The following is a 26,980-nucleotide window of genomic DNA, read 5'->3' as shown; positions in this document are numbered from 1 at the left end:
CTATGGAGGGGAATGAACAGCTGACATTTCGGGTTAAGGTTGCTTCAGCTGCTGAGTTCTTCCAGCATTTTACATGTGTAAATGATGTTGGAGATTAGGTAGGCTATATGTGTAAATGGTTTTTGAGATACTGCAGGGACATGGTGACATAGTAGATCCTAGAGAATGTGTGTGCATGACACTGGAGTCTCAACGGAACTGACTGAATACTATAGGGAATGTGTATAATCACAATCAATGACTACAGGGAGCATGTGTAAATAGCACCACATGCTGTAGGAAGTGTGTGTAAATGACTCTGCAGTCTCTAGGGAGTTCGTGTAAATTATACTGCAGATTGCAAGTAGCACCTGTAAATGACACCTCAGACTGCAGGGAGCATGTGTAAGAGAAGTTACAGATTGTAGGGAGTGTGTATAAATTACACTGCTGGCTATAGGGAGCCCCTGTAAGTGAGACTGCAAACTGTAGGGAGTGTGTATAAATTACACTGCTGGCTATAGGGAGCCCCTGTAAGTGAGACTGCACACTGTAGGGAGTGTGTATAAATTACACTGCTGGCTATAAGGAGCACCTGTAAGTGACACTGCAAACTGTAGGGAGTGTGTATAAATTACACTGCTGGCTATAGGGAGCACCTGTAAGTGACACTGCTGGCTGTAGGGAGTGTGTATAAATTTACTGCTGGCTATAGGGAGCACCTGTAAGTGACACTGCAAACTGTAAGGAGTGTGTATAAATTACACTGCTGGTTACAGGGAGCACCTGTAAGTGAGACTGCAAACTGTAGGGAGTGTGTATAAATTACACTGCTGGGTATAGGGAACACCTGTAAGTGAGACTGCAAACTGTAGGGAGTGTGTATAAATTACACTGCTGGGTATAGGGAACACCTGTAATTGAGACTGCAAACTGTAGGGAGTGTGTATAAATTACACTGCTGGCTATAAGGAGCACCTGTAAGTGACACTGCAAACTGTAGGGAGTGTGTATAAAATACACTGCTGGGTATAGGGAACACCCGTAATTGAGACTGCAAACTGTAGGGAGTGTGTATAAATTACACTGCTGGCTATAAGGAGCACCTGTAAGTGACACTGCAAACTGTAGGGAGTGTGTATAAATTACACTGCTGGGTATAGGGAACACCTGTAATTGAGACTGCAAACTGTAGGGAGTGTGTATAAATTACACTGCTGGCTATAGGGAGCACCTGTAAGTGACACTGCTGGCTGTCGGGAGTGTGTATAAATTATACTGCTGGCTATAGGGAGCACCTGTAAGTGACACTGCAAACTGTAGGGAGTGTGTATAAATTACACTGCTGGCTATAGGGAGCAGAAGGCAGGAAGCATGTGTGAACAACATTGTCAACTGCAGAGAGCGTGTGTAAATGGTGATGAGCAGGACAGTCTCCAATACTGGTCCAACCATTCTCACCATGTGCATTCTGTACAGGATGCTGATCCCCAGCGTCATGAAGGGTTTAGAGAAATCGATCACCTTCTCCCTCTCGGCTGTGATGGTGAAGGCAGCGACAGCAAGATCAGCTTTCTACAGAGGGATAAACAGACATCAGATGGGCAGCTTGCAGGCAAACTCAATCAGGGCTACAGGGAGCAGTGGCGGACCAAGGGGTCAAAAGGGGAAGAGAAAGCGCGGGGACACTGCAGACAGAGAAAGGGAATATTTCAGGCAGTGGATGGGGAACCAATTGAGTCTCTCAGTCCTGTATGGTGTTCAGTTTCTCAGGAGTTACTGGTGTCACAGTCAACCAGGAAAGCGGGGTCAGACCCACCATACTCCTGAGATGTGCTCCATAAATGGGAGAGAAGTCCTGGGGTGTCAGGTGAGCCACTCTCTGCAGGACCCCCAGACTCCAGCCTGCTCCTGTGGCCGCAGGATTTAAGTGGCGGGTGCGGTCGAGTCTTTGGTCTGTGGTGGCCATCCCCCCCTTGGATGTTGATGGTGAGGGATTCAGCACTGGGAATTTGATTTGAAGTCAAATGTTAAAGATGATCATTGTCTTCTCTCTGTCATATGAATGTTCCTTGCCATTTCTAAGTCCATGTCCAAGTGTTGTCTGGACCTTCCTCTGTGCAGACATGGACTGCTTTTTGAGTGACTGACAGGAAACAATTAATGTAGGACAAGTGGAACTAAGAAGGTGGCATCCATCACTAAGGACCCTCATCATCTGCGACATGCCCTCTTCGCATTACTACCATCAGAGGATAGATGCAGAAGCTTGAAGACCCACACTCAGTGGTTTAGAAACAACTTCATTCCCTTCACATTGGATTTCAGAATGGTCCATGAAACCACAAATGCTCTCTCACTATTTATTCCTCTTTTGCACTAATTATTATATACTATAACTTACAGTGATTTTTATGTCTTGCACTGTACTGCTGCCACAAAACAACATTTATGTCAGTGATTCTGACCTGATTGTGATCTTGCTCAGTTGGTAAAGTAGATAGGATAACTGCAGATGGAACTTACCCCTGAAAAGCACGAGGTTTAACAGGAGTAGGACAAACACCACAAAGGGGGTATTGAGAAAGAGAGGGACATCAGTGTACATCCAAAGGCTCCTGAGGAATTCAGCACAAGTACAGCATGGGGACAGGCCCTTTGGCCCAACTCACCCATGCTGATCAACCTACCTGAGCCATTTCCCCATGTGTGGCCCCAATCCCTCTAAACCATTCATATCCTTGTACCTGGCCAAATCTCTCTTAAGTGCACCTGCCTTCACCAGCTCCTCTGGCAACTTGGTCTCTGTGGCGAAGAATGAACGTGGGATGTTGGCCAAGGGCATAGAGATTGAGCACATGGAGCACACAATACAATTAAAAAAAAAACATTGGTTAAGGCCACAACCTCAATATGGAGTGCATTTCCAATCACCACGCCACAGCGAGCAGGTGGTGGCGCTGGACAGCGTGCTGAAGGGATTTGCTAGGCTGTTGTCAGGCTCGGATAATTTTGGTTATGAGGAGACATTGGAGAGGCTGAGTCTGTTCTACTTGAAGCGGAGGGGACTGAAAGGAAACCTGAAATTGTGAGGAACATGGACAGCAGACGGTAGGAAGTGTTTTCGAAGAACAGGGGTGGGCAAAACAGCAAAGGTTTAAGGTAAGGAGTAGTAGGTTTAGAGAGAAGAAAAAGAAAGAAAGATTAGGGCTTGTCATGTGTATCGAAGTATTGAAGCATTCAGTGAAATGCATCATTTGTGTCAACGACCAACACACAGTCCGAAGGTGTGCTGGGGGCAGCCTGCAAGTATCGCCATACTTCCAGCACCAACATAATATGCCCATGACTAACACGTACACACTTGGAACATGGAAGGAAACTGGAGCACCTGGAGGAAACCCATGGGGTCACAGGAATAATGTACAAACTCTTTACAGACAGTGGCAGGAATTGAGTCCAGCTTGCTGATGCTGTAAAGTGTTTGCTAACATCTTCCTCTCAGATGGGGGTGGTTGCAATCTGGAATACACTGCCTGAGTGTGGTGGTGGAGCAAGTGTCATATCAGCCAATCCCACGGCACTGAAAAAGAATCTAGACATGCATCTGAATCACTGGGGCAGTGAACTTGAAGTAGTGGGGGGGGGGAAATGAATGAGGCTGGGGGTATGTGGGAGGAGGGATTCCATTGATGAGGGTGGGGGTTGAGAGTATGAGATGTGAGGTGTGGGAAGGTTAATGACGTAGGGTGAATGGGTGAAGATGGGGAATGAGAGGGAGGGGGTGAGAATGGAGAGTGAGGGTGGGAAGTGAATGTAGGGGTGAGAGTGGAGTGCAGCAAGGGTGGAGAGTGAGGGTGGGGGGAATGACCCAGTGCCTGTGCTCACCCGCTGGATCAGCTCTCCCACCATGCCTGTCCAGGAGCCGTTGGGTTCTGGTGCCCCATACAGACCGTCCTCCACCAACTTGATGCGGAAGTTGAACTTGAGGATGTCTCCCAGCTCCTTCAGCATGTCCACGCAGAACCCCTCGTAACGCTCTTCCTCCTGCAGCTCCTGGAAATTCTGCTTCCGCATCACATATGGATTCTCCTGGGGAGAGACCCGGAGTCAGAATGCGCAGGGCTGGGACAGAGACTTGGGCTGCGCCCAGCATGCAAACACTGCACACATACGACCACATACAATGCAAACACTTTGGGTCTGCGCACAGCACACACCCTCAGGACCATGCAGAGTGCACACATCTCGGGTACGCGTACAGCACACACACCTCAGCCCTGCACACAGTGTGCTCACCGTGTCCTCTCTCTCTCTCTCACACACACACACCATCTCAGGTCCGCCGCGCACTGCACACACACCTCACGTGTGTTGCCTACGCATTTCAGGCCCACATAGAGAGCACAGGTCTAGATAAAGACAGAGAAAGGAGAGTCAGTGGATAATGTTTACTTTGATCTTCAGTGTCTGCTAAACGAGATAAGAGTCCATGGTATTACAAGAAAGATACTATCATGGATAGGGCATTGGCTGACTGGCAGGAAGCAAAGAGTGGGAATAAAGGGGGGCATTTCTGGTTGACTGCCGGTGACTAGTAGTGTACCACATGGGTCAGTTTTGGGCCCACTTCTTTTGACATTATATGTCAATGATTTGGATGACGGATAGAGTGGGTGGAGGAGCAGGTCATGTTGAGGAAGCAGGGAGTCTGCAAAGGGACAGGCAGATTAGGAAAATTAGCAACAAAGTGGCACATAGTGTAGGGAAGTGCATGGTCATGCACTTTGGTAGAACGAATAAAGGTGTAGGCTACTTTCTAAACAGGGAGAAAATTCAAAACCTGGAAATGCAAAGGGGCTAGGGAGTCCTTGAGGAGGATTCCCTCAAGGTTAAGATGTAGATTGAATCAGGGCAAGGAAGCCAGATGTGAAGTTATTATTCATTTCAAGAGGATAGAAATATAAAAACAGGGATGCCATACTGAGACTTTATAAGGCAATGATCAGGCCAAACTTCGAATATTGTGAGCAGTATGGGCCCCTTATATAAGAAAGGATGTGTTGCATTGGAGGGGATCCAGAAGAGGTTGACAAGAATGATCCCGAGTATGAAATGGTTAAGGAGTGTTGGAGGCTCTGGGCCTGTACTCGCTGGAGTTTAGAAGAATGAGGGAGGATCGCATTGAAACCTATCGAAAATGGAAAGGCCAAGATAGAGCGGATGTGGGGCGGATCTTTCCTGCAGTGAACGAATCTAGGACCTGAGACCGCAGCCTCAGAACAGAAGAACATCCCTTTAGAGCAGAGATGAGGAGTAATTTCTTTAGACTGGGGGTGGCGAATCTGCAGAATTCATTGGGTATATTTAAAGCGATGGTTGATAGGTTCTTGATTAATCAGGACGTCAATGGTTACCGGGAGAAGGCAGGAGAATGGGATTGAGAGGAAAATAAACCAGCCACGATAGAATGGCGGAGGAGACTCAATCAACTGAATGGCCTAATTCTGCTCCTATGTCTCTGGTCTGCATTAAGATTGCACATGTCAGGTCCACATATAGTGCACATAGCTCACGTCCATAGCATTGGCACCTCAGGTCTGATCCACAGAGAATATACGTTATCTCAGGTCTGTGCAAAGCACACACACTGTGCCATGTTCACTCACGCAGCAGGTGTTCCTCAGGCCTGCATACAGCTCGCACACCTTGGGTCTGTACATAGTGCACCTCAGGTTGGCGCACAGCACACACACCATGTTCTCTCACACAGTGCATGGCTTTCAGGTCCATACGCAACACAACACACCATGTTTGCTCACACTCAGAGTCGGAAGAGAGTGAGAGAGAGAGAGAGCAGGAGCGGTCACCGGGACCATTGGGAAAGGGGGTGAGAATGGATAAGAGCTTTAGGGAAGGGTTGAGAGGGTGATGTGATGTGGAGTATTAAAGAGGGTGTGAGGGAAGTGAATGAGAAAGGGTATGGTAGAGGGGGCAGGAGGAGGAGGGAAAGGAGGGTCAGTGATGATCAGGCGATGGGTGAGGGAGGGCCAAGGGGAATAGGATGGGAAGTCTGTTGATGATACTAAGAAAGGTGGAGGTACAGGTAGTGTTGAGGAAGCAATGAGGCTGCAGAAGAAATAAAAGTGTAGACTAAATAGGGATAAAATTAAAAAATCTGAGGTTCAAAGGGACGGGAGTCCATGTCAAGGATAACCTAAAGGTTAATTTGCAGGTTGAGTCGGTGGTGAGGAAGGCAAATGCAATGTTGGCATTCATTTCAAGGGGACTGGAATATAAAAGCAGTGATGTAACGCTGAGACTTTATAAAGCATTGCTGAGGCCTCACTTGGAGTATTGTGAGCAGTTTTAGGCCCCTTATCTAACAAAGGATGTGCTGACATTGGAGAGGGTTCAGTGGAAGCTCACAAGAATGATTGAATGAGGAGCATTTGATGTTCTGGTCCTTTACTTGCTGGAATATAGAAGAATGAGGAGGAAATCTCATTGAAACCTATCGAAGGTCTAGAGATAGAGTGCATGTGGAAAGGATGTTTCCTTACCAGGAGAGTCTAGGGCCAGAGGGCACAGCCTCAGAATAGAAGGACATTCATTTAGAGGTGAGGAGAAATTTTTTCAGACAGACAGTGGTTAATCTGTGGAATTCATTGCCACAGGCAGCCATGAGGGCCAGGTCGCAGAGGTTGATAGGATCTTGTTTAATCAGGGTTACAGGGAGACTGCAGGAGAATGGGGTTTTAAGGAAAGTAAGTCATACCATGGTGAAACGGTGGAGCAGCTTTGACAGGCTGAATAGCCTAATTCTGCTCCTATCTCTTATGGTCTTATGGGATGGGGCTGCAATTAGGTTAATAGTGGGTGAGGGAGGGATGGGGATTGGGAGGGGTTGGGCTGTGATGGGGTAGTATTGGATTAAGGAGAGTGGTTGGGGTGGTATTGGGTAAGGGAGCAGGATGGGGGAGGGGATAGGGTGATATTGGGTGTGGGAGGTATTGGATGGAGTAAGGGATGGGATGTTACTGGGTAAGGGAAGGATTGGGTGTGTGACGGAGATAGTATTGGGTGGGGGAATAAGGGGGGTGTGATGGAGTAGTATTGGGTAAGGGAAAGAAAGGGTTGTGATGGGGATAATATTGGGTGGGAGAATAAAAAAGGGGGTGCGATGGGGTAGTATTGGGTAAAGGAAAGAATGGGGTGTGATGGGGGATTGTATTGGGTGGGGGACAGGGTTGGGGGTGTGAAGGATGCTGTAGAGGTGCCCCCACTCCTTACCAGGATGGTGGTGACGATCAGTGTTTTGTTGATGAGGGTCTCAGACATGTTGATGTCTAGGAAGGTGGCATCCATGGTAAGTCCCCGGCTCGAGTGCCAACTGCCAATCTGCAGGAAGAGGACATGTCATCAGCGAACGCTCCCTAAATTCCCCCTCAGCAGCCCCACCCACCTTCACCTTCATGTGCACTTAGGGAGGTGGAGGAATCAAGATCTTCATGGGAGGGGGAAGTCAGAACTTTAGAGGAGGTTTGTGGAGAGTTGGGATCTCTGGGAGAAGGGGTAGAGCTGGTTCCTTCAGGGGAGGTGGAGTCAGGATCGTCAGGAGAGGGGTGGGAATCAGAGCCTTCAAGGGATGGGGGAGTGTCGGAATTTTAGAGGAGGGGTGAGAGAGTTGCCACCTTCAGGACAGGGGTGGGAAGTTGGTATCTTTAGGAGAGCATGGAAGAGTAGGTATCTTCAGGGGAGAGAGGGATTTGGTACCTGGATAAGGGTGGCTGGTAATTTCAATTGCCCTCACTCAGCCAGGCCCGGATTCTGGATCTCCTTTTGGTCCAGGTGCTTGTTGGCGCTATTTATTTTGGTCCATCTCTCAATGCCCCTGGAAAGATTGGGATGGGCTGCCTCCTGCATCTGCTGCAGGTCATGAGGGGTGAGCTGGGATTTGGTCCCAGTGTCATTAAGGGAACAGTGACATGCTTGCGAGTCAGGGTGGTGCATTACAGCAGGGGAACATGCAGTTGGTGGGGTCCCCTTGTGCCTGCTGCCCTTGTCCTGTGTGGAGTTGGGAGGAGCTGTGGGTGGGAATGTTTAGAAGGGCTGGGGGAAGTGCCAACTGAGCACTGTCTGTGACAGTTCCAAGCTTCTCAAGAGTTGTTGGAGCCACGGTCTCCTGGGCAAGTGGGGAGTGTTTCACCACACCTCGACTTGTAGATGGGGAAGGGCATGGGGTGTTAGGAGGGGTGTCATTCTCCAGAGGATCCCCAGCCTCTGCCCTGCTCCTGGTGCCACAGTGGCTGCTTTGGCTGAAGTGTCTCCCCTGCCTCCCTTCCCTGAGATGTTGATGGTGGGGCACTGGTGATTGGCAAGGAAAGACAGGCAGACCCTCTTCTGCAAGTCAACTGGAAGGCAAATGTGACTTAGGCATAAGTTTCGAGAGCACTAGAATACAAAAGCAAGGATGTAATGTTGAGGATTCATAGGGCATAGGTCAGACCGTAATAGGGTATTATGAGGAGATTTGGGCCTCATATCTATGAAAGATTTTGCTGTCATTGAAGAGAGTGCAGAGGAACCTCTAGGATTGACAGGGTTAATGTATGATGGCTCTGGTCCTGTACTTGCTGGAGTTTAGAAGAATGAGGAGATCTCATTGAAACCTACCAAATATTAAAAGGTCTAAACAGATATATCCAATAATGGGAGATCCTTGGGCTACAGGCTCAGAATAAAAGGACATCCTTTTAGAACAGAGATGAGGAGGAATTTCTCTAGCCAGAGGGTAGTAAATCTGTGGAATTCATTACCACGGACGGTTGTGGAGGCCATGTCATTGGGTATATATAGAGTGAAGGTTGATAAGTTCTTAATTAACAGCATCAAAGGTTACAGAGAGGCACAAAAATGGATCTGAGGGGAAAAAATAAATCAGCCAAGATTCAACGGCAGAGAAGGCTCTGTGGGTCAAATGGCCTAATTCTGCTCCAACTGTATGTCTCCTGGCGATTAAGAACGTCACTTTTGTCTACATACCCAGTGTCTAACGGCAGGGTGTTCACATTGGACTCTATAAAACAATGCACCCTCTCCTTGGTGGCAGGAAACACCCATACTGTACGGATCGTGATCCCCACTGTGCACACACACCTGTTTGTGACCGTTCTTCCCCTGTTCGAGGATCCTCAACGTGTAGTTCATCCGCTGGCCCTTACTGTTAAACTCCACCCGACCAGTTAGACCGTCGTACTCCACCTGAGCACAGCAGAGTCAGGCACAGGGTGGGGACCCGAGAGGGAGGGAGTGTGGGGAGAGGTGGAGGGAGGAAGTGGGAGGGGTAGAGAGAGAGGGAGAAGGAAAGAGAGAGGGATAGATAGATAGTAAGAGAGATGCAGGGAGAGAGAGAGAGAGAGATAGAGAGAAAAGATGGGAGAGAAGGAAAGAGTGAGATATCCAGATGTGGGGAGAACAGAGTTGTGGTAGGAGGAAGGAGGAGAAGCATGGGGGAATGAGATGGAAGAAAAGAGAAGTGAGAGCAGGAAAATGGGGCAGAGAGAGAATAGAGGAGGGAGAGGATCATGCAGGAGTGAGAGAGAAGATAGAAGAAGATAGAGAAGGGCAAGATAGAGGGGGAGATGGAGACAGAAAATATGAGGGAGGGGAGAGTATTAGAGAGAGTAGGATGGGGAGAGAAGGGGGAAAAAGTGAGAAATGGAGACAGGAAAGTGGTGGTTAGATGAAAGCATGGGAAGAGTGGGAGGGAGGGATGAATAGTCAAAGGGACAAGCAGAGAGAGAGGGAGAGGCACGGAGGGGAGGAGGAAGTGAAGAAAAGGGAATGGGAGAGAATGATAAGGAGGATGTATGAGAGAAGGGTTTGGAGAAGGAGAGAGAAATAAAACGAGTACAGTGAATACAAAATGAAATTCAAGGTGACTGTACAATGAAGTGTTCCTAAAGGAGATAACAGAAAGAGCACAGTTTGTGCTTTGATTAGTGACAGACCTGAACCTTCTCCAATCCTTCTCTGACTGTGCCACCACCCAGTGCAACCATCGGACACCAGAATTATTACAGACAATTCTCCTAAGGGGAACTACTCATCAGGGAGATATCTCCCAGGACACTCACTGGAGAATAACCATCGGATACCAGAAGAATCAGAGGCATTCCTTCTACTGGGGAATTACTCATCACGGAGCTACACTCTGGGTCATGTTCCTCAGGAATATTTCCCCTGGGAATAACTCTCCAGGGATCTCTCTGGGGAATACCTCACCAAGGAATATTTTTCCATGATACTCTCACCTGGGAATATCTCAGAGGGGATAAATTCACATAGTCACAGTTCTGTAATAAATAATTCTGGGGAATAACTCATTGGGAAATCACTCACTAGGGAATATCTCTCTGGGGAATAATGTATTGGAAAACAACTCTTCAGGACCCTGGGAGTGGTTGGATTTGATCTCAATGAATGTGTCCAGGCCAATAGCACCTGTGGGACAGTTTTGGGAAGAGTGATCATAACTTGTTTGTAGGTAGCTATGAGTGGTCTGTAAATTAAGGCCCGGACTGTTGGGGAGGGAAGACCAGTTTTAATATCAGTAGACAAGATCTGGCAGAAATTGACTGTGAGCAGTTATTTACAGGTGAGTCTATGTCAGATGTGTGGGAGGCAGTCAAGGCAGACATTTCCAATGAAGGAGAGCAGGTCAAATGAAAAAGCTGCAGAAAATTGCAAACTTAGCCAGCTACATCATGGGCACTAGGCCCCTCAGCATTGAGGACATCTGTCAAAAGGTAATGTCTCAAAAAGGAATTCTGGTTCAAATCAAAGGAACTCTGGGTGTCAGGACACACCAGGGGTTGATAAAAAAAAGTAGAGTTTCAGCCACAGTCTTTACTCCCAGGGTAGGGGAGTGAACTGTATCGGATCGTGAAAGTGGCAAGTCCAAATGCAGCTGGTAGATCACATGGTGAACCAATTGAGCTGCTCACACATGGGAGACCCTCTCTTTCTGCGTGGGCTTTCAAATGTTCACATTCATGTACCAGCAATGCAAGTTGCCCAGTGTATACCATTACTAACATGACTCAGTAAAGATCATACTGCTCCACTGTCATTCGTGTTCTGTGCGTGCGTAACAATTGGCCACAAGGATCAAAACAAGATTAGCCTCTCTACTGCAAGTGTCTAATCCATCTTGGGCTGCAGCTATGGCAAAACTGACCCCTGGAACCTGGTTGCAATGGAAAAAAATCCTCCAGGGCAACATCGAACTCCTACCAATATTAATCCCTGCAGCAAAGCTGGAGGAAGCAGTGAAACTCAAGATGCTCCATATGCACTTGGGAAGACTCGAGTAGAAATACATAGAAACATAGAAAGCCTACAGTACAATACAGACCCTTTGGCCCACAATGCTGTGCCGAACATGTGCTTACTTAGAAATTACCCAGGGTCACCCAGAGTCCTCTATTTTCCTCAGCTCCATGTACCTACCCAGAAGTCTCTTAAAAGACCCTATTGTATCCGCCTCCACCAGCGTCGCTGGCAGCTCATCCCACGCACTCATCACTCTGTGTAAAAAACTTACCTTTGTCATCTCTTTCCGTGCATACTTCAAAGCACCTTAAAACTGTGTCCTCTCATGTTAGCCATTTCAGCACTAGGAAAAAGCCTCTGACTATTCACACGATCAATGCCTCTCATCATCTTATATACCTCTATCAGGTCACCTCTCGATCTCCGCCGCTCCAAGGAGAAAAGGCTGAATTCATGCAACCAATTTTCATAAGGCATGTTCCCCAATCCAGGCAACATCCTTGTAAATCTCCTCTGTACCCTTTCTATAGTTTCCACATCCTTCCTGTAGTGAGGTGACCAGAAATAAGCAGAGTACTCCAAGTGGGGTCTGACCAGGGTCCTATAAAACTGTAACATTACCTCTCGGTTCTTGAACACAATCCCACAGTTGATGAAGGCCAATGCACCGTATTCCTCTTAACCACAGAGTCAACCTGTGCAGCAGTGAGCGTCCTATGGGCTCAGACCCCAAGATTCCTCTGATCCTCCCCATTGCCAAGAGTCTTACCATTAACACTATATTCTGCCATCATATTTGACCTACCAAAATGAACCACCTCACACGTATCTGGGTTGAACTCCATCTGCCACTTCTCAGCCTAGTTTGTCCCGCTGTAACTTCTGACAGCCCTCCATGCTATCCACTACACCTCCAAATGTGTCATCAGCAAATTTACTAACCCATCCCTCCACTTCCTCATCCTGGTCATTTACAAAAAATCATGGAGAAGGTGTCCCAGAACAGATCCCTGAGGCACAGCACTGGTCACTAACCTCCATGCGGAATATGATCTGTCTACAATCACTCTTTGCCTTCTGTCACATACTTTAAACTTCCACTCTCCCACAGTTTACTCCCAAAGCCTTCCCCATGACTGGGTACAGCCGCAAAGCAACAGAGGGTTGAGATCAAAGTTTTCCTTCTCCTAGATGAGCTGCCAACCATAGCTAACAAGCTCCGTCTGGTATATTATGATCCAGAAAACCTAATGAAATGTGATGCTTCACCATATGGGGTTGGGGCTTCCACATCAAATGCCTTGTGGAACAGGAATGCCTATTGCCTTTCCTTCAAGGACAACGTCTCAGGTAGAGACAAGCTATTCACAGGTAGGCTGTGGAGCATTATGTTTGGTGTCAAGCATTTCCAATTGTATCTATTGGGCATCCATTTGAATTCCATACAGATCATAAGCCTCTACTAGGCATAATGGGGTAGACACGAGGTATCCAACAGATGTCATCGTACAGACTGCAATGACAGGCATTGATCTTATCCTCTTACTCTTATACAATGAGGTATACCCCTGGAAACGAAAAGGTGGTGGCAGACACCTTAACAGATTCCCAATAGTAGGGGCCACTACATCTGGCATACCACCATTCAAAATTGTCCACTTGTTATAAAGGCTTGAAAAGACACCCAACAAAAGTCACCTTGTTAGGTAGCAGACCACCCGGAATCCACTCTTGTCACAAGTGAAAACAGCTCTACAGGTTGGCTGTCTCACCAGCCATCTACCAGAATTTTAATCAATCACAAATGGCCAAAATGCCTACAGTGTGGCTGCACACTATGGGGCAGTAGTGTAGTGGCTCCCTGCCAGGGCTGCAAGTGTGTACTTGCAGGATGCCCACCCAGGTGTGGCGAGAATGAAGGCACTGATAAGAAGCTACGTGTGGTGGCTTACGATGACATCAATATTGAGAACATGGAGGACATCTGCCCTATTTACCAGCAGATGCAAAAAACATTGTCAAAGGCCTCCTTTATACCAAAGCCTGTGGAAGTCTATCCACATCGACTATTTTGGACCATGCTGGGGACATGTTTCTGGTTATTGCGGATGTTCATTTGAAGTGGATTGAGATATTACCCACTAATTTGTCCTGTTCTTCCATAACTAAGATCACTAAGCTACAGTCGGTCTTCATCACTTTTGGTATTTCAGAAATGATTGACAATGACCTGGCCCTGCAGAATGTATGGAGTTTATCGAAAAGAATGGTATTAGGCATCTGACAACAATACATTACACACAATATCAAATGGCCTGGTGGAGCAGAAATGAGGCCTTTCCAAACAAATACAGTTTCCACACAATGATGAAATTAAGCCATTTCCTTTTCCATTATCGGATTACTCCAAACAAACTTACAGCTACATCACCTGCCAAATTAGTGCTTAAGCACACATTATGCACCAGATTAGATCTCCTACAGCTGGCTGTCCAGGAGCAAATTTGCAGCATGAAAGAGGCCATGAAACAAAAATACGATACACACACCAGGCCGCAAATGTTTGGTGCCAGAGACGAAGTCAACAATTAATCTACTACAAGAAGAAAACTGGCTATCAGCTGATGTCTGGTATTATCATGTTCATGTAGTAGTGCTTGGGGTGACAGATGGGCAGATTGTTAGGCAACATTTGGGTCATATACTCCAGACAACTGACAGGGGACCCAGGAAAGCTACAGAAACATCCTCTGCTGATGAAGCCAGCATCTCAGCAGATGAACCCATAGACACATAATCAAGAGAAGCAGAGATTCACAGCCCACTGCCCTCGACATCAGCTAACCATAAAGTCACAGAGAGAAAGCCTGCTCACCGACAACAGTCCACAAGGGTGCAGCAGCTGGTTGACATGTACCAAGCAGGATAGATATTTTAGCATTACTTATTTATTGAGACACAGCATGGAATATCTCTTTCTGGCCTTTTGAGCGATGCTGCCCAGCAGCCCCTGATTTAACAGTAGCCTAATCATGGGACAACTTACCTACCAATCAACCTACTAACTGGGTACAGTATGTCTTTGGACTGTGGGAGGAAACTGGAACATTTGGAGGAAACCCACATACTCCATGGAGGAAGATGTACAGTCTCCTTACAGGTGACGTTGGAATTGAACTCTGAACATGCCTCAAGCTGTAATAGTGTCATGCTAGCACTAAGCTACTGTGGCAACCAGTATTACCTCTGTTTACCTCCCTTATTCCCTTCCCCTGTGTTCCCATCTATAGCAGAGGAGAATCTTTTGAATTATGTCATTGGCGAGAATGAGGCAAAAGGGCACGCACCTGACTGATTGCGCAGTGAATTGATTGGACCTCTTACCCAGGGGAAGCTCTCTCTTTATGTGTGAGTTTTCAAGTGCACAGTTTCTGTTTTGGCAGGCCATTTGTCACTCCCACACTGTAAGTTGCCCTGTATGCACCGTGACTAACATGACTCAGTAAGAAGGTTTATTCACTCTAATCTGTTCAAAACTAGAGGGTGGGAGTTTAAAGTGAGAGGGGAAAGATTTAAAAGGATCTGCGGGGGATTTTCGTCATACAGAGGGTAGTGGGTATATGGGACAAGCTGCCAGAGGAAGTGAAGCAATGGGTAAAAGTTCAAAATTTCACAGGTATGTGGATAGGAAAGGTTTACAGGGATTGAAATTACAATATTTAAAAGGTACTTGGACAGCTACACGAATAGGAAACACTTAGAGCATGGGTTCCCAACCTGGGGTTCAACCCTTGTGTTAATGGTAGAGGTCCATGGAATATAAAAGATTGGGAACCCCTTGTTTAAAAGAATATGGGCCAAGTGTGAGCAAATGAACCTAGCACAGATAGACTCTTTGGTCGGCATGGGTGAGTTGAGCTGAAAGCCATGTTTTAGAGCGTATTACTCTATGAATCTCCTGAAAACAATTGCGCCCTTCAGGAAGTGTGGTGTCATGGTATTGTCGTGGTTAGTGTGATGCTATTTCAACTCGGGGCATCGGAGTTCAGAGTTCAATTCCAGCACCCTCTGTAAGAAAGTTTGTAGCTTCTTCCTGTGTGCTCCGGTTTCCTTGCACAGTCCAAAGACGTACCAGCTTGTATGTGAATTGGTCTTTGTAAACTGTCCTGTGATTAAGTTAGGTTTAAATTTGGTGGGATGGTGGGCAGCACAGCTCAGTAAGCTGGAAGGGCCTGTTCTGCGCCGTATCTCTAAAATAAAAAAAATATATAAGTATAGAGAACATATGGGGATATTCAAAATAAATTAAGAGGGCAAAGAGAAGCCATGGATTATGAAAAGGCAGGTGATATTAAGTAAAATCTCAAAGCATTTTATAAGTGCATTATGGGGAAGTGTATCCAGAGAAAGAGGGGGACTTATTAAGGATCAAAAGGGTAATGGGTGTCTGGAGCCAGAGGGTGTGGGTGAGATCTTAATGAATAGTTCTAATCAGCTTCACTGAGAAAGAACACTTGTGTCAGGAGAATTCAGGGAGAGGAAAAGCAAAATTCAAGAACACATTTGTTGTTAAAAAAAAGTGCACGAGATGAATCAGTGGACATAAAGGTGGACAAATCCCCAGACCTGGATGAGATATTGGGTAGGAGATTGCTGGGGCCACAGGTGATATGATAGGTAACCAGAAGACAAATTGTTGTCCCTTTGTTCAAGAAGGAGAGCAGACAGAAGCCCAGTAATCAGAGGTATGTGAGCCTATCGCCAGTGAAAGGGAAGTTATAGGAAAAGACTCTGATGGAGCAGGATTAATCTACACTTGGAATGGCAGAAGCTGATGAGGAGAAAGGGCAAAGGCAGGTTATTGGCATCTTAAAACCAGTCAATTCAGGCAGATGGATCTCATCAGCCATGGTTGGCAACTCATCTAGAAGGAAAACTCTGATCTCAAAGCTCCACTGCCTTGCAGCTACACCCACTCACAGGAAAAGCTTTGGGACTAAACCCCAAGGAAAAATCCAGAACTGGAGTCCTTAAGGCAACTCCCAGTTGAGTTCAATGCTGATTGGAAGCTCCTGCAGTGCTGCGAGTCCCAAACTGTATTGGTCTCCGCCATTCCTTTGGATTCGTCAGCTGTGCAGAGAGGGGATACTGCTGCATTAGTAACAGCCTGCTCTCCGTAGTGTACTAGCTTGAGTACTAGCTTGTGTATCACATAGATAGCTAAGACACAGCGTCCACTGCTGACCCCAATCATCAGAGACCTTGATGAGGGATAGTTAGCACAGCTTTGTTGGTGAAAGATCCTGTCTGACCAATATGATTTTGATTTAGTTTGAAAAGGTAACAAAATATATTAATGAGGAATGTACAGCTGATTTTGCTCACATGGATTCCAGGAAGGCCTTGACAAGGTCCTACAGAGAAAGGTGATCCAAAAGATTAAAGCCCTTTGAAATTCGCAACAGGAAGCAGAAGATCATAGTATTGACACAAAATGCTGGGGGAGCTCAGCAGGCCAGGCAGCATCAATGGAAAAAAGTAAACAGTCAACATTTCAGGCGGAGACCCTTCATCAGGACTGGTGAGCACATGGTGGAAGAGCAGATGAGTTCTGATGAAGAATCTCGGCCCGAAACATCAACAGCTTACTCTTTTCCTTTTTGTCTGGTCTGCTGAGTTCCTCCAACATTTTGTGTGTATTGCTTTGATTTCCAGCATCTGCAAATTTTTTCTTGTTTGTCATGGTATTGAGTTGCTTTTGTGACTGGAATCCCAAGATCAGTGAAGTTCACATCCACAAGGATTGGTGCTGAAACCCTTGCTGCTTGCTATACACATTAACTACCTTGTTTGGAATGCTTTGAAAATCAGAGATTTTTAAAGATTAGTTTTATTTGTTGCATGTACATCAAGACATACATGGATCATTTTGTGTCAGATCAGATCAGCAAGGATTGTGCTTAGCAGCCTGCAAGTGTCACCATGCTTCTGGCGCCAGCACAGCATACCCACAACTCACTAAGCCTAACCGTTATGTCTTTGGAATGTGGGAGGAAAGCAGAGCGCCCAGAGGAAACCCACATGGTCACAGGGAGAGCGTACAAACTCCTTACAGAGAAGCAGTGGGAATAGAACCCTGATCTTAGCACTTGCACTGTAAAGTGTGTCACTAACCATTATGTTAATGAAAGTATTGAGGATCAATAGGACCTCAGAGTACAAATCCAGAGATCCCTGAAGGTGAAGCACAGGTAGATACTGTAAGGTACACGATTAAAATAGGTACCCTTATTTCTGTTCAGTGGCCTCCTTTTCTGCCACAAAGAGGGCACTCTCAGGTTGGAGGAGCAACACCTCATATTCTCTCTAGGTAGCCTCCAACCTGATGGCATGAACATCGATTTCTCTTTCCAGTAGTTTTTCCCTCCATCCCTCTTCTATTCCCCATTCTGGCCTCTTACCTCTTTTCGTTACCTGCCCATCACCTCCCCCTGATGCCCTCTCCTTCTCTTTCTCCCCAGTCCACTCTCCCCTCCTACCAGATTGCCTCTTCTCCAGCCCTTCGGCTTTTCCACCCCCCTGCCTTCCAGCCTGCTCTCCGTCCACTCCCCTGCTTTCTTACTCCGGCAAACACCCCCTTCCTTTCTAGTCCTGATGAAGGGCCCCAGCCTGAAGCATCAGCCGGAAATTCATCACATTCGTAAGTGATGCTGCCTGACCTGCTGAGTTTCTCCAGCATTTTGTGTGTTGCTCTGCAAATGCACTGGCCTTAATTATCATGGAGTAGCATGGAGTGTGGGGTGAGAATCAGGAGCAGGCTGCCAGTGGGGCCGGTGGAAACAGAGACTTGCCCAACCCCAAAGTATCTGGCAGAGATTTGTACCAGAAAATGCAATGAGAGTAGTGAGGCAACTGCTCTCCATGGTGAGGGGAGGAATATCTGCTCTCCAGGGAGAGAGATCTGCTCTTGGGGAGGGTATATCTGCTTACCAGAGGTACTTGTTTACCAGGGAAGACAGGTCTCACTGAGCGGGGACAGGATCTGCTTACTAGGAAGAAATCTCACCAGGGAGGAAGAACCTTTGTTCTCCAAGGAAGGGAAATCTCATCAAAGGAGAAAGAGGGGGGGGGGTTATGAGCGGGAGCGAATGGGGTCTGCTCACCATTCTCCCTGTGGTCTGTCACACACAAAACCATACCCGTGCGCCGGCCCTACTCACTGTGCGCAGGTAGTTCATCAGGCTGGTGCCGTGCTGCCAGATCTGGGAGCTGGTGCAGGAGAGGGGCCGCAGGCCAATCTCCTGGCTGCGGTTCAATTCCCGAACGGCGTTCACCACCACGTGCACGGCGTCAAACATCAGGGCTGACGGGAGCTGCAAGGGAAGGAAGACGGCATCACTGGCAGTGTGGAAGAGCCAGAGAGGGGTGAGTGGGGAATGGGTAGTGGGAAGAGTAGGGGAGACAGAGAGAGAGGTAGGGAGGGCCAAGAGAAGTGAGAATGGGAAATAGGTAGTGGGGAGACTGAGAGAGGTGGAGAGAGAATGGGTGAAAGTCAGTGGAAATGGTGGAGGGAGGAAAAGTGAAAAAAAGAGGAGGGAGATGGGAAGAGGGAGGCTGAGAGGGGGTATGGGAAGGGGAGGAGAAGGGAGAGCATGAGGGGGTGAAGGGGGAATAGATGGGGAGGGGAGGTGGAGAGAGGGTGTGGTGTAGGGGAGGGGGAGAAGGGGAGAGGGGGAAAGAGATAAAGGGAAAAGTGAGGGGGATGGAGAGGAAGGGAATGTGGGTAGGGAAGGGCGAGAGGGTAAGTGGGAGAGGAAAAGGCAACAGATGCAGGGAGAAAAGGGGATAGGGAAATGTTTAAGGGTAAGGGAAGAAACGAATAGAGGGGAGGGATGGGGTGGGAGAGGGGGAAAGGAGGGAGGAAGAGGGGAGTAGGAGGAAGAGGAGAGTGGGAGGAAGAGGGGGGAGGGAGAGACTGGGAGGGGTGTGGGGAGGGAGAGGGAGGGAGGAGGTAGAAGGGAAAGGAATGGTAGAAGGAGGGGGGTGGAGAAGGTGTGATCAAAGAAACAGTGTTGGAGAACAACGTCACCAACATTCCCTCTAATTTTTTTGACAGCTGCGCGGACCAACTATTGCTCTGACCAGGAAATTTTTACACGGCCTGAAAACTGCACATTAGATAAAAAAGAACTCCAGCTGCACGGCAGCAAAGGCTATGTGTGCAGGAACATTTCAGCTACTGCGCGACCGAGCAGTAAGACTGAGGAAGATTGTCTGAGGCTACATCAGATGGTAAGTTGGGTGGAGCACTGGCAGGTTGAACTTGACCCTGGCAACTGTATGTGGTAGAATTTGTGGTGGAAAACAGGGCTAGGTCATATACAGCTAAGTGGAGGGCACTAAGGAATGCTGACGAACAGACAGGCTTAGGGGCCAAAGTCCATAGCTCCCGGAAGTGGCAGCATAGGTAGCTAGGGTGATGACGAGGCAGCTGGCATTCTTGCCTTCACAGGTTTGCACAGAATATAAAACACCGGGTGTGTTATGGGTCTACAAAACTCTGGTGGAGTTTGGGATATTTTTATTTATTCGAGGTACAGCGTGGAGCAAGCCCCTCTGGCCCACTGAGTCGACCTGCCCATAACCCACCAATTTAACCCTGGCCTAATCACAGGACAATTTATAATGACCAATTACCTGATAATCAGCACATCTTTGGAGGAATCCCACCCGCAGGGGGCAGAAATGTATACACTTTCTTACAGAGGACACCAGAAGTGAATTCTGCACTCCAATGCCCCGTGCTGTAACAGAGTCACACGAACCTCTACATTACCATGGTGTCCCTGTGCATTGTGCAGAGTCTTGGTCACCATACGATATGAAAGCTGTGGTTACACTTGGGAGACTGCAGGAGATTCACCAGCATGTTGGATCGAGCACAGAAGACTGTGAGGAGATCTTATAGAGGCTTATGTATTCATGAGGGGCAAAGAGAGGATGAATACACTCAATGTTTTTCCCAAGTTTGGGAAATCAAGAACTAGACAGCACAAGTTGAAGGTGAGAGGCTTAATAAGGTTTAACTCCTTTTACACAAAGGGTGACATGCACGTACAAAAAGCTGCCAGATGAAGTGTTTTTGAGGCAGGCACAATAACAATTTTTAAACGACTGCTGGACAGACATCAATAGGAAAAGTTAAACATTCTTATGGGTCAAACGCTGGCAAGTGGGACTAGCTTGGATGGGGCATCTTGGTCAGTGTGGATGAACTTGGCCGATGTTTGACTCAATAATCGGAAGACTTTATTGAGGGGCAGAGGTTGGAGAAACTGGGGAGCAGAGGAGGTTGTGGGCTAACCTGAAGGAGTTTGTGAGATTATGGGTGTAGATAGAGCAGACGCTCAGTATACTTTTCCATAGTGATGATCCCTAAAGCAAAAGGTTTTGGGTTTAAGGTGAGAGGGAGGAATTTTAAAGGAGTTGTAAAGGGAAAATATTTTCCAGACGGTGGTTAATATCTGGAACAGTCTGCCTGAGGAGACAGTGGAGTCAGATACAGTCACTGGGTTTCCGAGGCAGGGACTCAGACAAGGTAACAAAAGGTGACAGACCTAATGGATTTGGTACAGATCAGTGCAACAGCCTGCATAGATGTGATGGGCTGAATGGCCTGATTTAGTGTGGTACCACCCTGTGATTGACTAACACTGACCTCCATTCGCTGACCACCGCTCAAACAGTGACCTGACTCAATGTCCACCTTCCCTTCCTCCGTCCCCTGTAGCCGGTGTCCCACTGGGACTTACCGCAGCTCCCGGGAATTGGGATGAGTCGCAGTTTTCCCGCCAGGACATGTTAAGGCTGCGGATAAACTCCAGGAAGAAGGGGTGCCGGGGGTTGAACATGGAGAACCCGATGATGTTGGCGTGATCGTCCACGATCTCACCCAGTTGTAACACCGGGAAGTCCTGTTGAAAGAATGGAGAATGATGGTCAGGGAGTGGGGGGGGTGGGACGTCTGGGAAATGAGTGTACGCAGACAGCATACTCACCATTGTTGTGAGGATGTACTTGTAATAGGCTGAGGTCATTCTCAATTCTGCTGCCTGTAATGCGGAACAGATGTCAGCTTTGTAACAAGATACAGACATCATTACCGTAGCAGTAAGAAGTTGTCATTGTAAAAGGAAACATGTTGATGGTGTAATAGAAGACTGATCTGAGCACTGTAAGGGAAATAGATATCGGTATTGTAATGGGAAACATGTAACTGTTGTAAATGGAAACACATGTTGGTGCTGTAATGGAAAACAGGTGTCCTAATGGAAAGTGTCAGTGTTGTAATGGAAAACAGGTGTCGAATGTGTCTTTGGAAAACAGATGTCTGTGTTGTAACAGGAAACAAGTGCCAGTGTTGTAATGGGAAACAGGTGTCAATGTTGTAATGAGAAACAGGTGTTGGCGTTGTTATGGAAAATAGGTGTTGGTGTTGTAAGGAGAGGCAGTTGTCGAAAGTTAATGATGGATGTCTCAAAAAGGCAGCATCCATCATTAAGGATCCCCAATATCCAGGGCATGCCCTCTTCTCATTGCTACCATCAAGACACAACACCCAACATTTCAGGAACAACTCTACTCTTCAGCCATCAGATATCTGAAAGGACAATGAACCCATGTACACTAACTCACTATATTTTCCCTCTTTGTTTGCAGTACTTGTTTAATTTAAAATTTTATACATAATTTATACTTTATAATTATGTATCGCAATGTACTGCTGCCACATAACAACAAACTTCACAACGCATGCTACTGATCTTTAAATTGATTTTGATTCTGTCATTATGGAAAATAGATGTCAGTGTTGTAATGGGAAACAGGTCTCAGAGTCAGAGCCCAGCTTTGTGCCCTGGTTCCAGGCAAACCCTGAGTATGGATGGGATGTGTGTGTCAACTGTGCTGCCCAGTCCTTGCTGGCCGAGGTTCCCAGGATCGCCCCTCTCCTCTACCACCCACTGCAGCAGATCTTCTGCTGCCCACCCAGCCCAGCAGGGGAGGGGGGGAGATGAGAGGGCCCCACATCACCTTCTTCAGGATGAGGTATGACATGGAGGCGTTGGCATCAATGATGATGGTGGAGATTTTGTCATCGCGGATTTCCTTCAAGAGAGGCGTGGGGTCGTTGGAGTGGTCCAGCATTCGGATCGACAGTGAATCCTTGGAGATGAGGAACTGGCGAACGAGCTCCTCCAACCGCAGCAGGCCTGCATGGGACGAGGGGCAGAGTCAGGGTATAGCGGGTGGGGGCGGAGGCGGTGCAGGGGTCAGACACCCGGAAACACTGGTCAGATACCACTCGCCCTGCACAAATAGGCCCTCTCCCAGTATCAAACCTTCTTCCCCAGACATAGGGTCAGATACTCACCCAAACACACAGGGATGGACAACGCTAGACACACAGGGTCAGGCACACTGTCAGATACTCACCCCTCAACACCCAGGGTCAGGCAACATGCACAGAGACACAAGGTGAGACAACTGCCCATATACTCACCAGATCACCCGGGGACACACAGGATCAGACACTCCCCACCCACAGACACACTGGGTCAGATACCCACCCAGATATCCTCCTCAGACACACAGGATCAGTTTTACCCCCCCCACCAGATACACCCACAGACAAACCAGGTCAGACACAACTCCCCCAGACACACAGGGTCAGACAACTTCCACACAGACACACAAGATCATACATCCCCCCTCCCCACCCCAACACACAGGGTTAGATACTTCACAGGCACATGGGGTCAGATCTCCCCAGACACACAGGGTCAGATACCCAGACAGAGAGGGTCTGATTCCCCCCAGACACACAGGGTCAGTTACCCCAGACATGTAGGGTCAGATTTCCCCTCCACCCCAGACACAGAGGGTCAGATATTCCCAGATGTACAGGGTTGGACACATCTCCAGACACACAGGGTCAGATATTCCCAGATGTACAGGGTTGGACACATCTCCAGACACACAGGGTCAGATTCAACCCCCCAGGCACACAGGGTCAGACACAGCTCCAAACACACAGGGTCAGATTCCACCCTCCAGGCACACAGGGTCAGACACATCTCCAGACACATAAGGTTAGACACAACTCCAGACACACAGGGTCAGATTCAACCCCCCCCCCCCCAAGAAACAGTGTAAGATACCCCCTCCCAGACACACAGGATCAGACATCCTCCAACACACAGGGGCAGATACCCCCAGTCACACAGGGTCAAACACAACCCAGACACACATTCACACAGTCAGATTCACATGACACACAGTCAGATTCACTCCTCCAGCCATAATCAGACACCCCACCCACCACAAACATTCTCTCTCATCCTTTCTCCCATCAGGCGGAAGGCTCATAAGCCAGAGTGCATACCACTGGGCTCAAGGACATCAGAACTCCTCTTGTATGATAAGATAAAGGCTCTTAACCTCATTATGATTTTGAACTTTATAATTTACCTGCACTGAATGTTTTATACCTTTTTCTGCATTATTACTGTTTTACCCTGCATTACCTCAAGGCAGTGTACAACAATATGCAGGACAAACTTTTCAGTGTATCTTGGTACGTAAGACAATACTAAACCAGACCAAGATACTGTTTATATTCCATCCAGACACATCATTGCATACAGACAAAACTAATTTGCAGACTGTGGTAATTCACGTACAGGAAAAGTACAGTGCAGGTACACAACGTACAAGGGCCACAATGAGGTGCACCCAGAGATCAAGAGGGCAGCTTTAATGTACAAGAAGTCTAATTAATGGTTTTATCACAGTGCGGCTCTAACAAACAGAGTGCATTGTGTTCAGTGAGTTGGGGTGATGGCTACCTCCGGAGGGAACACTACAGGCAAGTGTGGGGCTTGCACGGAGGGTTACTGAGACTCCCGTCAGGTTTTGTAGAGTGGTTAAGAGGAAGGAGGTGTTTAAAAAGCAGGGGCTGTAGGGAGGAGGGGAAAGGGGTGTTGGTGAGGAGAGGGGGAGGGTGTCATAGGGAGGAAGGGAATGGTTTGTAGGGAGGGGAGGGGAAAGGGTTTGTAGGGAAGAGAGGGAGGAGAGGGTTAGGGTGTTGTAGAAGGAGGAGAGATTTTTTTAGGGTGGGGAGGGGGAAAGGTCATAGGATGGACAGCAAGAGATCATAGGGAGGGGAGGGGAAAGGGTTTGTAGGGAAGAGAGAGAGGAGAGGGTTAGGGTGTTGTAGAAGGGGGAGAGATTTTTTTAGGGAGGGGAGGGGGAAAGGTCATAGGATGGACAGCAAGAGATCATAGGGAGGGGAGCGGAGTAAAAAGCAGAGGTAGGTGATGTAGGGAGGGAAGGGTGTTGTAGGGAGGGGAGCAGATTGTAGATACAAGAAGACTGGTAGGGAGCAGAGGGAGAAGGGGTTGTAGGGAGGGGTAGGGGAAGGGGAAAGGGGTCATATGTATGAGAGAGTTTGGGGTTGGTCGGGAGGGAGGGTAATTGTATGGACCAACCGAGCTGACAGTGAGGTGAGGGTCCCAGTCCCTTTGGGCCCTGGGTACAGAGTGCCGCCCCGCCCGCAAGCCTTACATTCAGCCTTGGCACAGACGAGACTGGTAGAGGGGCAGCTGGAGAACTTCAGGATGCTGCCGACAGCCAGGCTGATGTCCTCGTTGCTTGGGTAGAGGCTGATGGAGGCAAACCTCAGGTACTGCAGCTTGGGCGTCTCTTCTGGGCCCACCTTAATATGTGGAATCTGTGGGGTGGGGGTGTAGAACAGAAAGGTGGCCAGGCAAGGATTTCATCAGAGCCAAGACATCTCATGCAGAAACCCCGGGCAGGACGCATTCCAGCCCCTTGTCCGAATCCCAGCATCCCCAACCCAACCCTAATTCCAACCCCAAATCTCACGTCCCCCCACCAGTACCCACAACCCTAACCCCAGTGTCCACAATCCCCAACCTCAACCCTAGCTCCAGTGACCATAACTCACAACCTCAACAACACATCCCATATCCCAACCCATACCATAACCCTAGCTATTGCTAATTTGGGGCAGGGCATCGATTGGAAAGGACCATGATTACAGGGTGGAAAACAGAAGCTGAGAAAATACTCAGCAGGTAAGCTGGCATCCGCAGGGAGAGAAAAATTTAAGACCCTTGACCAGGGCTCGAAACATGAGGAAACAAGTTAACTTGAATGTTAGGGCACTGAGGTCTGCTAAAGAATGAAGGGACCTGTCAATACAGATCTATAATCCCTTGAAACAAGCAGATAGGATTGCAAAGAAAGCGTTTGACGCATTGGCCTTCGTAAATCAGGAGTACAGGAGTTGGGATGTTGTGTTTAAGTTGTATAAAATGACATTGTTAGACTGTGCCCAATCGGTGAACGGAAGCACGAGACTTAGGTTCACGGATGAAGATTTAAAAAAGGCAGCACTTTGCAGCACTTTCAAATTTGCACTGCGCCCGGTGAATAGGATTCATTAGAAAGGGTGAATAAAAAAAATAAAGCAAGGGCAAGCAGAGCAGCCAGCATGTGAGTGGGCCAGTGTTGGCTTTGGCTCATCATTGTTTGGAGAGATCAGGCTCAGATGAAGTAGCTGGTAAGCTTCTTCTTCTTTATTCTTCATTTCTCGTCTGTTAAAGCACAGTTAGTACAGTGAGAATGGCTCCAGTGGCAGTGTTTTGTTCTGTGTGTGAGATGTGGGAAATCTAGGTGACCCTCCAGCATCCTGGGTAACCAGGCGTACCAAACTACGGCTTGATACGAAAGACTTAGGAAGTGATAGATAAGAGCTACAGGGAGGTAGTCACTCCTAGGTTGCAGGAGGCAGGTAACTGGGTGACCGTCAGGAAAAGGAAGAGAAACGCGCCAGTGCAGAGTATCCCTTTGGTCGTTCCCCTCAATAATGAATATACAGCTTTGGATATTGTTGAGGGGGATGACCTACCAGGGGAAGCTGCAGCGACCGGATCTCTGGCACTGTGACTCAGGAGAGAAGTGAAGAGGACTTCACTAGTGGTAGGAAATTCTATAGTTAGAGGAACAGAAACAAGATTCTGAGGGTACAATAAAGACACCTGGATGGTATGGTGCCAGGGTCAGAGAGGTCTCAGATCGGGTCCACAGCATTCTAAAGGAAGTTGGTGAGCAGCTAGAAGTCTTGCTACATATCAGCACCAATGACATAGGTAGGAATAGTGAGGAGATACTGAAGAGAGATTTTAGGGATTTGGGTAGAAAGCTGAAAAACAGGACCTCTAGGACAGTAATCTCTGGATTTCTCCCTATGCCACATGCCGGTGAGATTTGGCAGATGAATGCATGGCTGAGGAACGGGTGCAGGGGACAGGGGTTCAGATATTTGGACCATTGGGATCTCTTCTGGGGAAGTTACAACCTGTACAAAAGGGACAGATTACTCCTGAACCTGAGGGGGACCAATATCTTTGTAGGCAGGTTTGCTAGAGCTGTTTGGAGGGTTTAAACTAATTTGGCAGGGTGATGGGAACCGGAGTGACGGGGCTGTGGATGGGGTAGTTGGTTTATAAACAGAGGGAGTGTGTAGTGAGAACACTAGCAAGGAGAAGTTGCTGAAAAGAGGACAAAATGGAAAAGGGTG

At 47.8% G+C, this 26,980-nt stretch overlaps 1 protein-coding gene across 12 annotated transcripts in view; it reads right to left on the bottom strand.

Moving 5' to 3' along the window:
* The window catches only part of LOC132393150 (glutamate receptor ionotropic, kainate 5-like), a 227,151-nt gene that overhangs the window by 16,627 nt on the left and 183,544 nt on the right, over positions 1-26,980 (bottom strand). For all 12 annotated transcript variants that reach the window (XM_059968039.1, XM_059968050.1, XM_059968092.1 and 9 more), the window contains 9 exons: positions 24,940-25,105; positions 22,408-22,586; positions 21,375-21,428; positions 21,129-21,290; positions 18,537-18,689; positions 9,139-9,243; positions 7,273-7,380; positions 3,868-4,071; positions 1,441-1,554 (listed from right to left, as the gene is read on the bottom strand). In XM_059968039.1, the coding sequence (XP_059824022.1) occupies positions 1,441-1,554; positions 3,868-4,071; positions 7,273-7,380; positions 9,139-9,243; positions 18,537-18,689; positions 21,129-21,290; positions 21,375-21,428; positions 22,408-22,586; positions 24,940-25,105 (1,245 nt within the window). The remainder of the gene's footprint in view (positions 1-1,440; positions 1,555-3,867; positions 4,072-7,272; positions 7,381-9,138; positions 9,244-18,536; positions 18,690-21,128; positions 21,291-21,374; positions 21,429-22,407; positions 22,587-24,939; positions 25,106-26,980) is intronic.

Source organism: Hypanus sabinus, chromosome 1 (genome assembly GCF_030144855.1).
Source record: "Hypanus sabinus isolate sHypSab1 chromosome 1, sHypSab1.hap1, whole genome shotgun sequence".
In the NCBI taxonomy this organism is placed as follows: Eukaryota; Metazoa; Chordata; class Chondrichthyes; order Myliobatiformes; family Dasyatidae; genus Hypanus; species Hypanus sabinus.
The sequence above is the reverse complement of the archived record's forward strand: the minus strand, read 5'-3'. Positions and strand labels throughout refer to the sequence as shown.